The sequence below is a fragment of the Oncorhynchus masou genome, chromosome 23, assembly GCF_036934945.1.
Source record: "Oncorhynchus masou masou isolate Uvic2021 chromosome 23, UVic_Omas_1.1, whole genome shotgun sequence".
Taxonomy (NCBI): domain Eukaryota; kingdom Metazoa; phylum Chordata; class Actinopteri; order Salmoniformes; family Salmonidae; genus Oncorhynchus; species Oncorhynchus masou.
The window spans coordinates 25,295,719-25,312,377 of NC_088234.1; the positions used below are offsets into that span (position 1 = coordinate 25,295,719).

At 47.3% G+C, this 16,659-nt stretch overlaps 1 protein-coding gene across 1 annotated transcript in view; it reads right to left on the reverse strand.

Moving 5' to 3' along the window:
* LOC135510615 (peroxisome proliferator-activated receptor gamma coactivator 1-alpha-like) overlaps positions 1–16,659 on the reverse strand; it is a 45,202-nt gene that overhangs the window by 20,169 nt on the left and 8,374 nt on the right. Inside the window, 3 exon segments of the mRNA XM_064931676.1 lie at positions 1–1,030; positions 1,865–1,987; positions 2,966–3,160. The exon segment at positions 1–1,030 is cut by the window's left edge and continues 297 nt beyond it. Of these exon segments, the coding sequence (XP_064787748.1) occupies positions 1–1,030; positions 1,865–1,987; positions 2,966–3,160 (1,348 nt within the window).

Below are 16,659 nucleotides of genomic sequence, written 5' to 3' on the forward strand. Positions count from 1 at the left end.
CGGCCAACAGGGGGTCCGAATCAGGCTCCTTGGCCTGTCTGAGACCCCAGCTGCCGGGATTGATATTGACAGTGCCTCTGTACTTCTCCTCCACCTCAATAGCCTGGCTGGGACACTGATCCCTCTCCAGGACTCCAGAGCTAATTCTTGATGAACTGCTCTTGCGGGGCTGAGGGGTAGTAGCGGGCAGGAGCAAATGGGCCCGATAGCTGGCGAGCCTCTGCTTGGAGGTCAGCAACTGGCTAAGCAACGGATGCCCCGGCTCCTCCTCTCTTTTCTTTATGGTCACTGTGATTTGCCTACGCGCTGCCTCACCACGGCCATGCCCGCCCCAGCACTCGCTAGCCTGAGTGGCAGTGCCCACCTCAGGGCAACGCCCACAGCTGCCTGTCTGACCCGTCTCTCTAGGAAGGAGAGAATAAGAATGCATGTACCTAATGAACCTAGCGGCTGCCAGGCGCCCTGCGTCCACCGCAGGCTGCAGACCTGGCGGCCTTCCTTCTTCACTGGACGGCCTGCGCTCCAGTTTGGGGCGGGCATGGGCGCTGTCGTTCCTACGTGCCGGGGGGACAGGAGCGGGGGCCGCCGCGGGTTCGGACTGTCCCTCAGTGCCACCAGCCCCATGAGCGCAACGACGCCACTTCCCAGCCCCCACACCAGCCACACTACACTCGCCAGCAGCCCGGCTCTCACCTCGCTGGTGATGCTGCTGCTGCTGCTGCTGTTGCGACACGACGGACGACGAGGACGACTTCTTCTTGGAGGCGATAGAGGAGGAGGAGGAGAGGGAGGAGAAGGAGGAGGTGGAGGAGGAGGACGGCGACGAGGAGGTGGAGGAGGAGGCGCCCAGCAGGCCGCCCTTGTCTTTACCACCACCCCCCCAGGCGCTCTTGGCGTCGCTGGCTTTGGTCTGGAGGAGGATGTCGTCGGTGGCAGTCAGGTACTTGAGCAGCTCGGTGCACGGGCGCCTCACTAGACGGCTCTGCTGCGGACAGCCCCCCCTCGGCTTGCTGTTCCAGGAGATCTCCGTCTGCAGGGGGGGGTAGAACGAAAGAAAGAAAAGAGTTAAAAGAGAATAAGGAAGAGAGAGTGAGGCTCAGCACAACGGGTCGGCCCAACTGTTTGGGAGGCGGTGGTGGGAGCGCCGCCCGCCCATCATCTTAATTGCGTGGCCCCCGAGCGGCACCGCAGCAGCTCTGTGCGCTCATCCCCTGTCCTGGGGGAGCCCTCATAGCTCCATGCTCCAGAAGTGGGTGAGTCAAAGGAACGGTTTAAAAATAGACTTTTCAGAGATGTGTTAGCTCTGTTTGTGCACAACACAACGGCTCCCATATGCGCTGTTTACTAGACAACAACGCTACCAATGCATTCCAAATTATTTTTCTTTTTTTTTTTTAGAAAGCGCACCTTTTTCAGTAGTTTCTCCGAACAAGCGGGAGTAAACGAATGTATTATTTATGTGCTATCGTACTAAATAAAAATAGAATCTTCAAGAGCATTCATCATGTTCCAATGAAATGCGGCAAACTGCAAAATACTGGAATCACCGACTTCACTTAATTTGTATTCCTGTGCCCATTATACACCCACTAAAATAATACATTCATCTAAATGGAAAACCCATTCCCTCTACGGGGAGGGGGGGGGGGGGGGGTTAAATAAGACAACAGTCCCGATGCCTCGCCTGGAAAGCTGAACAGGCAATCAGCCTGTTTTTATTACGAGACTGCAGTGGAGCAGAAGTTTAACACATTCCAAGGCCGGCAATGAAAAGAAATCTGAGAGCAGGGATGATAAACAAACATGGAGGGGCCCTCGGAAGCGGTGCCTTTGAAGTGAGCGAACGGTGCGACTGGGTAGCTACCTTGACAACAGCAGGTGTTGGTCTGATCCGGTGGTTGCTGGCTGCATGGTTTTGTGCCTTGTCGCCTATGTATTGATTATAGCTGAGCTGGGAGTTTGCGGGTGCCAGAAGGAGCTTCTTCAGCTGAAAAACCCCCACACAGAACAGAGAAGAAAGGGGGGGAGAGAGAGAATAGAGAAAAAAAAGGGGTGAGTAGAGATTACGCAAACTGCCGTTGCCTCTGAAATTTCAACATTTCACTCAAATAAACGATCAGAGATAGTCAACGCTTTTGTAAATGTGTGACTGAGGATGTTCGATTTATCTTGATGTAGTTGTAACAACACAGAAGCCCCCATGAAGACAAAGCTCATTACTATCTATCAGGCAGGTCTTCTTTCTGTTTATTTACAGTGTTAAGAGGACAAGTCAATGAGAAACTATGTTGCCGCGGCAGGTGTTTTGGGGTACACAACGGCCGTGCTTTACTCATGTGGATAGGTTGGTCAAGCAGAAGCCAGCGTAAAATACAACGGACAATAACTGAACAAAATAAACAATATTCCAGGTCAAACCCCCTCAGGAAAGGCCAAATCAAAGGGGTTATTGTAGTCATGTTTTGTGTTTCGCAACAAATACACCAGTATGACCAACCTTCATCAGGAAACCAATGATGGTTCTGGGATTAGTGTGGCCCACTGACATTAGATGAGATGGATTTCCTTTCCTGATTACATCCCTAGCTTGATTTTCAGGCCTGTGGCATAGTGTCACCCATTCCAGACCCACCACTGTGCATGTATCATTACATTGGCGCAGCTCGTACGCTACAATGTAATTAGCACCTCACAGCTAACACTGATCAATTCGATTTGCTCTTTCATCCATGCATCTGAATCATGGCTCATCTCAGCCCACAGACAGACATGCACAAGGGGGGGGGGTATGTGGGTTGGCGGCTGGGCTGCCAAAGCTGAAGGCCTGCAAGGCACACAGCCATTTTTGGTCACCGGCTGGCTTCGCTCATAGTGCCTTATCTGGTGTCGGCTGAGGCTCTGGCGAAGGGAGTGAAGGGAAGGGTGTGTGCTGGGGGATGAGGGAGGGGGCGGAACAGGGTCTTACCAAGGAGGGCTCCTCTGGTTCGGGGGTGCGCGGCGAACCGTCGGGGGTGCAGGGACAGCTCTGGTCGCTGGCATTGGTCACGTCCCCATCTGCCAGGGCCTCGAACGAAGGCAATCCGTCCTCGTCCACTGGGATGCTGTCCAGCGTTTCTGTAAGCACTGCCAGTAAGTTGGCCTCATTTTCCTCATCTATCTTCTTAGGAGGAGAAGAGAAGAGGGAAAAGGGATGGAGAGAGAAATAGGACATTTTAGTTTAGAGAATTTGCTTTAGCAGCATGTGTATTTATTTGCAGAAGGGGTTGGGAGGGTGGGTGGTAACATGCTTATGTTGTTAATAGAGTAGGCCAGTTTTGCAGCAGAACAGCTTTGTTCTGGAGTCCTATTTCTTTTAAAAACACAATTCTCTCTCTGCGCACATGAGTCAGGCCTGTCACTCATATTTTAAGCATGCAGCTTACAGCACCAAAATAATATCCCCCCCCCCCCAAAAAAAAATCCATTAACAAGGGTGACACGCGGGCAAAATATCTAGGGGGGAGCAGATAGGGAAGGAGGGATGTTGAGTTGCCGGAAAGGGAGCGATAGGCTTGTCAAAAATATGTTTTTGAGCAATCCTCTGATAAGGCGAATTACTGCCTGTTAATGCTAAATGAATGTGTTTTTTTAAGCAGTAGGAAAAGACAACTGACGTCCGTGGAGAAGCGTGTGTGAGGGGAAAGATGCCGTCGACATTTCTAAATAAAGTCCTGTTCTCGCCTCTTGTTCCCCTTTGAAGTGGATGTTGTGAGTTAGCTGCAGCTGTTTCCACAGTTAAAGGGGTGAAGAGAGAGAGAGCGAAAGAGACGGAGAGATGTGAGCTGCCGAGCATCGACAGGGGAGGTGTGTGAGAGAGAGGGGTATGGAGGAGGGAGGGGGGAGACAACAGGCACTGGAAGTTCCAGGACAAAACCCAGGGGAACCGAAAAGACAGGAAAAGATAAACAGTAATCGCCCCGGGATGCTCCACGGCGAGCCCAATAAGAATAAAAACAAATCCCTTTATGCCACACAGCAGGATTAGCATCTCTCGCCGATAGCGTGCGGCGATCATCCCGCCGAGGGGGAACCATCCCTTCAGATAGCGCCACTTGCCTACTCTGGCTTGGCTCTCTCGTGCACACAATTACCCCAGGCCGCTTGCTCCCATTCAACCCCTCTGAGTTTCCCACGATTACACACCACCGTGGATAGCTCTTCACAGGAGAAGCTTTAGAGCTTCTGAGATAGCGGCCATTTAATGTTTTTTTCTCCTTCATTTTTTGGGAAGATGGCACAGATAGCCTAAGCATTTGCGTTAGCTAGCTGACAGTGAGGAGAATGTGAATCCAATGCCCATTCAGACAACATTCACCCTCTAACAACATGTGCTCTCAGTCATTATTAGAACATTATAAAAAGGGACATCATTTCACAGAGATAACAAAACGGTGACTGGGGCCACGCCAGCACTGGCAGTAAACGGTTAGCAGGAAATTGCTCCCGAAGTGGTACCATGCTGTTTAATTACTTGCAAAAGAGCTTCAATTCAGCGTGCCGGAACCTATGTTGCCGTTCACAGTTTTCCAACATCCCACTTTATTAGCCGTGCACTAAGCGGGTGGGTAATAACAGTTGATACAGCCAGATCCTTTTCTCAGAACCTAACATGCGCTCCTCAGCTAGAAAATTGTAACTGGGATGATTTCAGATTATCTCAAATGAGGCTTTAATGGAGAACCATCTGTTTGGATTCAACATAAACAACTTTTCACTGAAGGCTTGGGTGGCGTTTTCTTAACCTCCTTTGCAGCTTCGTCTTGCCCAGTATGCATGTGCTTTGCACATGAAATCAAGACCACTGTCTGACCGAGTGCCAGTAGAAGTTCAAAAGGCCACCGAGCCTCGTCGGAAGGGAGGGGTCTCAGGATTTTTTTTTACAAGGCTCTGGTCGAGTTTCACTCGAGGTACGTGACCACTGCAATCCGGTTTAAAAAAAAGTCTTGCTAGACTTGAGAGGTAGGCCATGTTCCTCAAGATAACCCCCTGGGGGACTGTAATGCTGTGAAAGGGACACTTGTAAAAGCTCAAGTCGTGACGGTCATGCTACAGGCCTTGCTAAAGCTCCAGCTGGTAAGAGTCCCAGGCCAGTCAGGGGATTTTCAGGGCCTTGGGGGAAAAGAGGAGACCTGAGAAAGTGGTTCTCCTCTTGAGAGAGCCCCTGTCCAGCAAAGCCCAGCTTTGCCATGCCAGCTTAGGACCCTCCTCTCGTTGCTTTACTGGACCAAAGTCAATCCACTAACCCCTTGACTCTTCACCAGCCAAAAGAAACCTCCTGGGGGAAGTCTTTCACTTGGACCGATTGGGTTGAGATATTCAACCACCGGGGCTAACCTGGCGTCCTCTTTTATCGATTACCACAGTGGCTGTTGAGAGAATGAAATAGGGTTGGCAGAAGAAAAGAAAAAGGAATGGTCTCAGTGGGAGCACCATCTCTCCCATCCTGGTTAATGGACCTCACTGAATTAAAGAGATCTTAACCATCCAAGGCTAATTGTGGGATCACAATATATTAACCCGCTTCAATTCTAAAGGGTGCCATTCATGGCTGTTTTACTCCAAGCGCTTCAATTAGCCATAAAGCATGCTGGCAAGCGCCGGTAGGACTGTTCCATCTCTCTTCCATCTCTCTCCCACCTCCTCCCCCCTCCCCTCCCTCCCCTCCCTCAGAAAAAAAAGCAGCACACCAGTCCTTCATTATCAGGCGAGGTTCTTTGTTATCAGACAGGCTGTCTTTGAAATCGTCCTTGCTTTAAGTCTTTTATTGAGTTCCGCCGAGCCATTGTGTTCCAGAGGTATTATTCGTGCCACTGATAACGGGGTGTGCATGTTTAAAAAAAATAAATAAACACTTTTGAACTCTGAGTTAAATAGCCAAATTAAATGGACTAATTGCTTCTTGAAGATTTGAAGCCTCCGAGCAATGTGCCAGGGATCAAACTTCAAGTAGGCATTTGGCAATGCATCTTTCCATCTTTGAAGGAGGGGAATCAAAAAATCCACTGTAAAAGTTTACGCAATTGCAAACCTGATCATTCAATAAGACAGAGATTAATTTTATACACACTGCTGTTATCTTAAAATGAAAGGGACTGTTACAACAACCACTCAGGGAGAAGAAATCCTCTCATTCTAAATGGGTCATCTGTTATTGAAAGTACTGTTTATAAGGGGAGACTGCAAATAAAGGGGAGAAATTTTAAAAAGTCAGTCTACACAGACAGAAAACATTTCTTAATAAATTGGCCTGCGAATTGCTCGGGGTTAAATCCGCGCCTTGACAATTTAATTGTGCTGCTTCGTCTAGATATTTCTCTCTCTCTCTCCGCCCCCTCATAAACTCAAAGGCGTTCTCTCGGACGAGGTTAAACGAGTAGCCAGACCTAATCAAAGCACAATCAGAAACGGAGGGGAAACCAGGCTAGGAGTGGAGAGGAGGAGAGGTGAGCCGCTTCAACGTCACAACTCCGCCAAGAAAGCAGCGTTAGATTTGATGAACAAATAATGTCATTCTGCATTATTGCCCCAGATTTCAGAGGAAATAAATCCAAGTCAGAAGCCACTAAGGCGTTAGTCGAGCTGACAAGTCAGCTGGTCACACAGGTGCAACATATGGCAGGAGAGGGGGAGGGAAAGGGGCAATTTTATGCTTGGTCCGGCATTTGTTTATTTCTGTGTTTACGTGACTAATGCTACTACTTTTTGGAAAATGTGTTGTATAACGCTCAGTACGGAGAGTATGACACAATTGCGGAGGATTGCGGAGGCCAAATCAAGCTATGTACGGTGATGCCATGGACCTCCCAAATGTTGTAACAATGTGGAGGGCTCTGTATAACTCTGCATTTACATGATTGGTTGATGGTAGGTGGGGGCAGTAGGTCCTTTATAAACACAAACTCACTTCCTTGACAACTTCCATGACAATAAACATGAAGAACCTTGACAAAAGGCTATGAGAACAAGTTTGCAAATGTAAACATCTTCATGATACCGTGTGTAGGGTTTTCAAAGACACAAAAATGAGGGGAAGAGAGATCGTGAGGGAGTGGCGATGGAAGGGGACGCTTGCCACAAGAAGTGGATGCATTTGCAGGACAAGTTCGTAAAACAAAATAAATGTAAATGTTTGAAGTGGAGATGCAGGTGAGAAAACGGTGCCATTTGACTTCATGCTCTCTTGGCTGAGCTCCTATGTCAAGCACCGGGGTACCGACTCCAATATCTCAGAAGAGGTAAGGTCTTGTCTTTTATTTTAGCCGGCTGCTTGTAATTAGCTGGCTGGTTATAGAGATTAGCCCTGAATCAGTGCGACCGGTGCATTTTAAGTGGTGCAGACAAATCATTGGATGCATATGACACACTCTGCTCTGCGGAGGCCGCTTCGCCGTGAACGCTGTACGGCCACTGCAGACCCTGGTTGGACCATGAATCGGCTTTAAGGTGCAGCACGATGCACTGGAGAAACAAATCATGCAGCCAACAGAGACGGCCAGTCATTTAGCACAGGGAGAGAGAAGTTGATTGTAACCTATAGGAACGACACAATACATAAGTGCTGTATAGATCTTTATTGTGTATGTGTGTGTCTGTGTATGTGTGTGTGTGTGTGTGTGTGTGTGTGTGTGTGTGTGTGTGTGTGTGCACTGTCTTTCTCACTGTTACGAGTCATAAAACAAAATATTAAAACTGTCAAATTTGTCAAGGCCATGATTGGCCCGGTAACAGATGTCAGCGCTGAAGGCCAGTCTCGTTTTACCGTCTGGCTACTGGAGTCAACGGTGCATCGGATTATTCAAAGTCCATTTCCCAAGCAAACGATCCCAAGCAAGAGACCGGGGTCTGTTTGCTTTGGACACAAGGCTCACCAGGTGGCATCGGTCCACACCTGAAAATGTTTATGAGCCAAGACACACGCAAAAAACACACACACATAGAAAAATAAAACACACGTATACAGGCCATTTACCCAGCAATAAAAGTCTAATTCCTTGACCATCCATTCAGCTCAAATCAGACCATTTCCCTCTCTGCTGAGCTAACGCCGTAGGAGGGCTCATATCCTAGCTTGCCGAACATCGGCAATGTACTACTAGAGATCCCGGTGCAGGATCAAGACCATTGACCGTTCGATCCAAGCCAGACATCTTGACCCTACACACAGTTTCTCAGTGATATCAGGAGTGATGTCAAGGCAGGATATCACTGTCACGTGTCACTCCCATTGACAACCAGTCTGACTTTTAAACAGTGGAAACTACACTCCGGCCTGTCGGTGAAGCCTTGGACTGTGTGAGGGAGAAGTGTATGCCCCGAGGCCAGCACTGATGTGTCTCCTGGGAGCCATTTCAACCGTTAGAGCGCTATGAGATGAGAACGGAGAGAGCGAGAGAGCGAGAGAGAGGGGGGGAGCGCAAGAGCAGAAGAAAATCCTTATGACCGATTCTCTGTCACAGACCGTCAAACCAGACACAACTCACTCTGATTCGGAGGGTAAAACCCAAACGTGTTTATAAGGAAACGTCTCTTTATTCTGGTTTGTAAAAGGTTGATGGGCCAGTCTTTGACCGACAGCTCCGGCTGTCCCACCACAAATCTTGACCGAAACTCTGACACAAAACATGCCCAGGTCTCGAAAATCTGCTGACGCCATCCTTGTCCTACGGCAATTTTTAGACTTCAGCCTTACCGGTTGTACAGTACCCCTGGGTCAAAAGTCATGGGAGTCAGCAAAAGCTACACTACCACCACAACATCATCAGCAGCCATGAAACAAGCTAGAATCCTTGCTCAGGATTCTCTAAGCAGGTGTACACACAACAGAAACAGGCAGACATAGCAGCTCGCACAACGCCAACGGTGGATCTCTAAGGAGATCAGACTGTTGGACGCCAACAAATGAGGAGATGGACACCAACAAATGAGGAGATGGACACCAACAAATGAAGAGAAGGCCAATGGTTGGTTCCATATGCCTCTAGCAAAGGGGTGGGGGGGACAGAACACCTAAGCAATCCTCCCCTCCCCCCAGGAGGTTTGGACTAGTATGCCCACCTCCACTGCTGAAGACAACTGGAGCTCTCCAGTGACGAGACTTACTAGAGTCTGAGGAGTGGCTTAGTCACAAGCATTACAGGCCCAGGAGAGCCGCCGGTCACCAGACAGCTGAAGCCAGACCATGAGGGGGGTTGATATTAACAGTGTGATTAGAGAATCCACATCTAAGGCCTAACCCAGAACTGCTGTTGTTTTTCGTCTCTCTCCTTCTAACAGATGGTCAGAGTGGTCAGAGCCTGTTTAATTCTTTATTTTTTTATTACTCCAACGTAATTACACACCATCAAAATGTTTGAATGCTCTTTCGTGTGGTGATTTGGGTTGGGTTTCTTCTGTATTATCCAGGTTGACGCAAGAAATGGATCTTAGTTGAAATGGGACTGTGATTGCTTGTATCAAAAATAATTTGCTTGCATCAAAAATCCCACTAGATACAGAGAAAGAGATGGGGAATATTTTCTATGCATTTTTCTAATGGCATGCAACTGGCCGTTTGCTTTAGTGGACAGCTATGAAGCTGCAGTGCTAAGCATCCCTCGCTATGTGTCGGCGTGTAAACAATGGTGGTCAGTAGATGGAGAGTGGGGGGTCTCTGAAGTGCAAACCCTGTTAAATGGACATTGTCACATTTCCTCCACCAAAGAGCGCATCGGTTACCGTTACCGTGCGTGTAGCAAAACAAAAACAATGTGTGGTGTTATTTTGAGGCTGTGCTGTCACGACATTTTCACGGAGAGAGAACATCCAAAGCTTCTCCTTTTCTCACAGAACTGCCAAGGATAATATCCGCTGCCCCCCCCCCCCTTTCCCCTCCTGACCTTTCAGACCCTGCCAAGCTCATCAAGGGCTGCGGGCCTTTTCATTTGTCGCAGTAATATCTAAGGAGGATACATCCCATAGCAAGGAGAGGGCGAGGATGAGGGTGGACAGATACTGTATCACACAGTGGTGTTGTGTACCGGGACGCAAACAGGAAAACATTTTGTATGCAGGGAAGCACACTTCTGCGTCGATTGGGTGCGTGTGCGCGTGTGCATGCGGGTGTGCTTCTATGTAAGCACGCGTGTGTGTCTATGTGTGTGCGTGGTGTTGGGGAGGGTATGGACCCAATATCACAAATATATGGTAATTGAAACCACAGAAATCTTTTCGGAAAATATAGTCAATTTGATTCCGTGGCAAAAGGTCACCCTATTCAATTTACACTCTATGCCGAGTACAACAAGGAGAGCAGAAAACACCTGAAAGCAAATGATCCTATCAAGCCGAGAGACCTCGGCACTTACCTACTGCATAAAAGCTATTTGCTGATTACTAAATAAATGCATTATCTTTTACCTTGACTTCTGTGCATGTGTGTGTGTTTCCCTCCCCAGTTGTATCTGGTCCGGGTGCTGCAGCAGGTAGGCCTTGTCCGTGCCTGGACTTTGTGAGCAGGTTATCAAGAGTCACGTTTCATCCACTTGGCTATCTGATGGCCTTTCTGGGGTGGCGACACACTCGCCAGCAGGTAAACATAAGAGGGCGCCCAAAACCCTTCAACGGTCTGAGTGGGACTATTGAGTAATACTACGTCTCTACAACTGTGGAGATACACATAGAGCAAACTAACGAGAGAAAGTCTAAGTCCTCTGCATCAATACAGATGGGTGTTTGGAAAGATTTCATAGATGGGACTTAAATTCATTGAAATACCCTTCGTTGAAATACCTGTCAAGGAGTAGCCTTCGCTGTAATTTATATGAATGTGTTTATTGCATGTTTATCTCGGATCATAAAATGTCATTATCACATGTAAATCCCGGAAATTGATCTTTTCCAATCGGCTCAACCTTTATCCTGTTTGTTTGAATGTTCGATTGAGTGGAATGTCCCTGTAATTGTCAGCTGACCGCTTGCAAGCCTTGTTATTTCACTAATTGCATACTGACACACCTGTGGCCTCCTGCCTCAAGTGCTTCAGCTTCTTTAAATGGAGGACCGTGTTAAGTGTGTGAAGGTTACTGCTGATATTTATTATGATATCACTGTCTGTCTCATAAATGGGGGAGGGCATCGGCCAGCTAACCTAACACCATCGTTTATGAACTCTCCAATGCTTGTACTTTCTCTCTAAACACCTATCCACATACCTTCATGGATTTGAAGGACAATTACTGGTACATGGAAAAGCCCTCTATCCCACGCCTACACCAATCCAATGCTTTTCATTTTGTGGGGAGGAGTGAACAAGAGCACACTTCAGCAAGAAGAAGAGGGTATGTTTTGATATGACGTTGCCCATTGATATAGGCCTTGTTTATTCTGCTCGGAATTGGCCAGCATTTGATTTATTTGTTGTACCTTCATTTAACTCGGCAAGTCAGTTAAGAACAAATTCTTATTTACAATGACGGCCTAGGAACAGTGGGTTAACTGCCTTGTTCAGAGGCAGAACGACAGATCTTTACCTTGTCAGCTCGGAGATTTGATCCACCAACCTTTCGGTTACTGGCCCAACACTCTAACCACTAGGCTACCGGCCGTACCATAATTGACAATACTAGACAAAATTGTCTGGGTACAAAGCCTACTCAGTCTGCCAGTTAATATAAGTAATAACAACACTAACGTGGTAATGGACACAGACAGGGATGGAGGAATAGAGGGATTTCGAGCTAGCGCTCATTACAATTAGGTCAACAGCTCCATCGGAGGACACACACTTTTCCCAAATGTGCTTCATAACAAATGTGTGTACATCATTCCAGTGAGAATGAACCCCCTAATCTTTCCCATAAACACAGCAGAGACACACAGAGGCAGGCAGACAAACCCCCCCCCCCTTTCCCACAAACACACAGACACACAGAGGCAGGCAGACAACCCCCCCATCCCATTCCCACAAACACACACACACAGGGGTAGACAGACAAACCCCACTCCCTTTCCCACAAACACACACACAGAGGCAGGCAGACAAACCCCCCTCCCTTTCCCACAAACACACACACAGAGGCAGGTAGACAAACCTCCCTCCTTTCCCACAAACACACACACACAGAGGCAGGTAGACAAACCTCCCTCCTTTCCCACAAACACACACACAGACACCCCCTCCCTTTCCCACAAACACACAGAGGCAGGCAGACAGGCAGGCAGACACCCCCTCCCTTTCCCACAAACACACAACACACACACACACACACAGACCCCCCCCCCACCTCCCCCTTCACTTTCCCACAAACACACACACACACCATCAATGTCCATGCCACAGCTTTCTGCTTAGCCTACTGTCTGTCAGTGGTAATGATTGTCAAGCCAATGTGCGTCATCCCAGCAGCCACTCACTCAAGCACAAGGAGTTACTTCAAGAGCTTTTACAACTATTCAAGGCCCTGCCTGAGCCCAAATGTTCAAATAGAAAACACAAGCTTGAACCATAAACATGCAGTTCGCGTAGCTCAATTGGTCTTGAACGTAGTTCCGGAATGACCAGGGTTGTGAGTTTGACTTCCACATCAAAAGCCATACAAGAAAAAGAAACACTGCACACTCTTTCGGAAGAACAAACAACCAAGACCAGCTACTTTGTAAGAGACCATTTTTCTCTATCACAACAATTTTTTTGTTTATTCCATCCATTTCTATGAGTAGGTCTAGGGAAGAGAGAGGCGCTAGTGCAGAAATGCTAGCTGTAGCAAGGCAGGGCTGCCGGGCTGGGGAGGGCTGCACACCTCTGATCGATATGCCTCTCCTGGAGAGGAGGATCACACAGGACTGATAGCACTTCACATCTAATCACTGAACCCACGGACTGAGGGCCTCTCTCCTTCTTTCTATCGTTCACTTGCTCTCACTCTCTCTTCAATTCACTTTCTCTCCTTTCTCTTTACTCTATTCTCTCTCTCTCTCTCTCTTACTCTGCCTCGCTCTCACTCATTCTGTTACTCTTTCTCGCTCTATCCCTCTCTAAAAAGCAAGTGTTTTTAACTCCCACCCGCTTGAAAGTATACATTATTAAATAATACAGGAAGGCTTGGCTTGCGGTTTGGGTTCCTGCGTGTATTTGTATGTGTGTGTGTGTGTGTCTATGTGTGCGTGCAGGGGGCTTATTGGCTTAGCATTTCCGGCCAGAGTAAAGAGAAGCGGTCCTGAAAGGCTCTTAGTACAGATTACGCTCTCGCACTAAAAATAGCCACACACACACACAGACAGGAACGCTATGGAAGTGCAGCGACTAGCCATTCATCACATGCAAACGTCACCACCTGGTATTTTTATAAGTTGTCTCACTCTCTTGTGTGTGCCCGTGCGCGCGCACACACACACACACACACACATACACTAGCTACTAGTATAGCTTGAGGAAGTGTGGGTGCCTACTTATTGCAGCAACGGCATGCCAACTTTACACCTTACTCTTACTCTAAGAACAACAACAACACACAAACACACAAACAAGCAAACAACACACACACCCAACACACATTACAACCTCAAAGGAAACACAACCTATATTTAATAAATACAAAAAACCTGTCATGGGGGCTTCACTCCAGTGGCTGGCAGTCAGATTCTACTTTGATGGAAATGCGAGGTGGATGTGACCTCTTCATGGTTAACCTTTACCCCCATGTCCTCATTAGGGGGTTCAGGAGGGAGACATACAGGACACTAGGTCACATAGCTGACCCCACCCGTGTTGGGACCTTATACAGTGCCTTCGGAAAGTACTCAGCCCCTTGAATCTTTTAAAATTTTGCTACGTTACAGCCTTATTCTAAAATTGATCAAATATTTTTATCAGTAATCTACACACAACACCCCATAATGACAAAGCGAAAACAGGTTTTTAGAAATGTAGGATAATTTATAAACCATTTAAAACAGAAATAACTTATTTACATAAGTATTCAGACCATTTGCTATGAGACTCGAAATTGAGCTCAGGTGTATCCTGTTACCACTGATCATCCTTGAGATGTTTCTACAACTTGAGTGGAGTCCACCTGTGGTAAATTCAATTGATTGGACATGATTTGAAAAGGCACACACCTGTCTATATAAGGTCCGCAGTTGACAGTGCATGTCAGAGCAAAAACCAAGCCATGAGGACAAAGGAATTGTCCGTAGAGCTCAGAGACAGGATTGTGTCAAGGCACAGATCTGGGTAGGGGAACCAAAAAAATCTCTGCAGCATTCAAGGTCCACAAGAACACAGTGGCCACCATCATTCTTAAATGAAAAAAATTTAGAACCACCAAGACTCTTTCTAGAGCTGGCCTCCCAGCCAAACTGAGCAATCGGGGGAGAAGGGCCTTGGCCAAGAACCCGATGGTCACTCAGAAAGAGCTTCTCTGTGGAGATGGGAGAACCTTTCAGACAACCATCTCTGCAGAACTCCACCAATCAGGCCTTTATGGTAGAGTGGCCAGTCAGAACTCACTCCTCAGTAAATGGCACCTGCCATTTAACAAGGCACCTAAAGACTCTCAGACCATGAGAAACAAGATTCTCTGGTCTGATGAAACCATGATTGACCTCTTTGGCCTGAAAGCCAATAGTAATTTCTGGAGAAAACCTGGCACCATTACCTAACATGCTGACCACACCGCTCACGTTGCAAAGTAAATGTACACATATGTGTTATTCAATCATTGCACCCACACTGCTTGCGAGCTTCAACGAGCGTCTGCATAGCCAGGTGCTAAAATAGAACTTGGTACTATTTGTGAAGCTTGATGTGCTGCAAGTCCCGCCTCTCCCATCTCTTCATTGGTTTTTAGGTGCATATACCCACGTGGGTGATTGAAAGATTAACTGAGGTCCACACTCCAGTCCAGTTGGTAGTGGTAATGCACCTTAAAGTTGGTTGCCAACCTCCATATAGAGTCCGAAGAAGAAGAAGCCTGATGGAGGAGAGATTACTAGAAACAAACTTTAACCTTTTATCTGTGGATTAACTGTCGGAGTAGAGGACCTTGTGCATTTCAGGTAAAATAACAACCCAATGTTAATATCCCAGGACAAATTAGCCAGCAACAGTAAGTTAGCTAGTTAAATTGCCATAAATGTTCAATGCTTTTCGACCCGTCCCCAAATGAATATAGTTGGTTCAAAGTTTGTTTTGATATTTCAACCTGTGTGACCTGGTGTGGGTGGATAAAATCAACATGCACGCGATGACGGATGTACGCAGGCTAGCGGTCTGGTCAGCATGTAAGGTGGATGTTTTTCAGCGGTAGGAACTTGGAGACTAGTCAGGATCGAGGCAAAGGTGCATGGAGCAAAGTACATAGAGATCCTTGATGAAAAGTTTCAGTTTACAACAGGAAAACGGTCCTAATCACACAGCCAAGACAACGCAGGAGTGTCTTCGGGACAAATCTCTGAATGTCCTTGAGTGGCCCGGCCAGAGTCCGGACTTGAACGCAATCAAAAATATCTGTAGAGACCTGGAAATATCTGTGCAGCAACACTCCCCATTCAATCTGACAGAGCTTGAGAGGATCTGCAGAGAAGAATGGGAGAAACTCCCCAAACACAGGTGTTCCAAGCTTGTAGTATCATACCCAAGAAGACTCGAGGCTGTAATCATTGCCAAAGGTGCTTCAACAAAGTACTGAGTAAAGGGTCTGAATACTTATGTAAATGTGATATATCTGGGTTTAATTTGTAATACACTTTCAAAAATGTCAGGCTTTCTTTTTTTTTACATTTAATAAAACATTATGGGGTATTGTGTGTAGATTGATGAGGGACAAAAAACATTTAATCCATTTTAGAATAAGGCTGTAACGTAACAAAATGTGGAAAAGTCAAGGGGTCTGAATACTTTCCAAATGCAGTGTCAATGGTGTTGTCAGATGACACAGTTAGTGGGTTTTCCATCAATGCCCAGTACAGTACGGTTCTCTGTGTGAGATGGGACCCAAAACCTTTCATCATTAGATACACAGACCCCGAAACATTAGACAGAGAGTCCGGCTAGCGCTTGCACACACAAAACCCATTCAACTCTTGGCCGTACTGGTGACGTCTGATTGAATAGAAGGGTGTGTGTGTGTGTGTGTGTGTGTGTGTGTGTGTGTGTGTGTGTGTGTGTGTGTGTGTGAGTGCATGTGTGTGCAGGTGTCTTGTTAAGCAGATACAATTATCTAATACGTTTGAGGACACTCAGCTGGGGCACTTACTTGCTCCAACCCAGCCCTCAATCAGCAGTGTATCTCTTTAGGAAGACATACAACAGTCAGCCAGCCAGCCTGCCAAGCAACCACCAAAAGATATTCCCTCTTGCTCTTTTCCAAACATGCCCTGAGGATACTATTTTCTTGGCTGCCTCGCTCACCTCGTTCCCTCCCTCACTCCCTCCCCCCTCCTCCCCATTCCTCAGTCTGCGGGTGAATCCATTTCTTTATGCCCACTGGATATGAAACGTAACGGGGCTGTTTGCAGACATCCTTTGGGGAGAGTGTCTGTGTGTGTATGTCTGTGTGAGAGCCAATGGAGTATTGTGTAGGGGAGAGAGAGATAGAGAGAAGGAGAGAGATAGAGGGAGAGTATCTCTTTGCTGTGGAA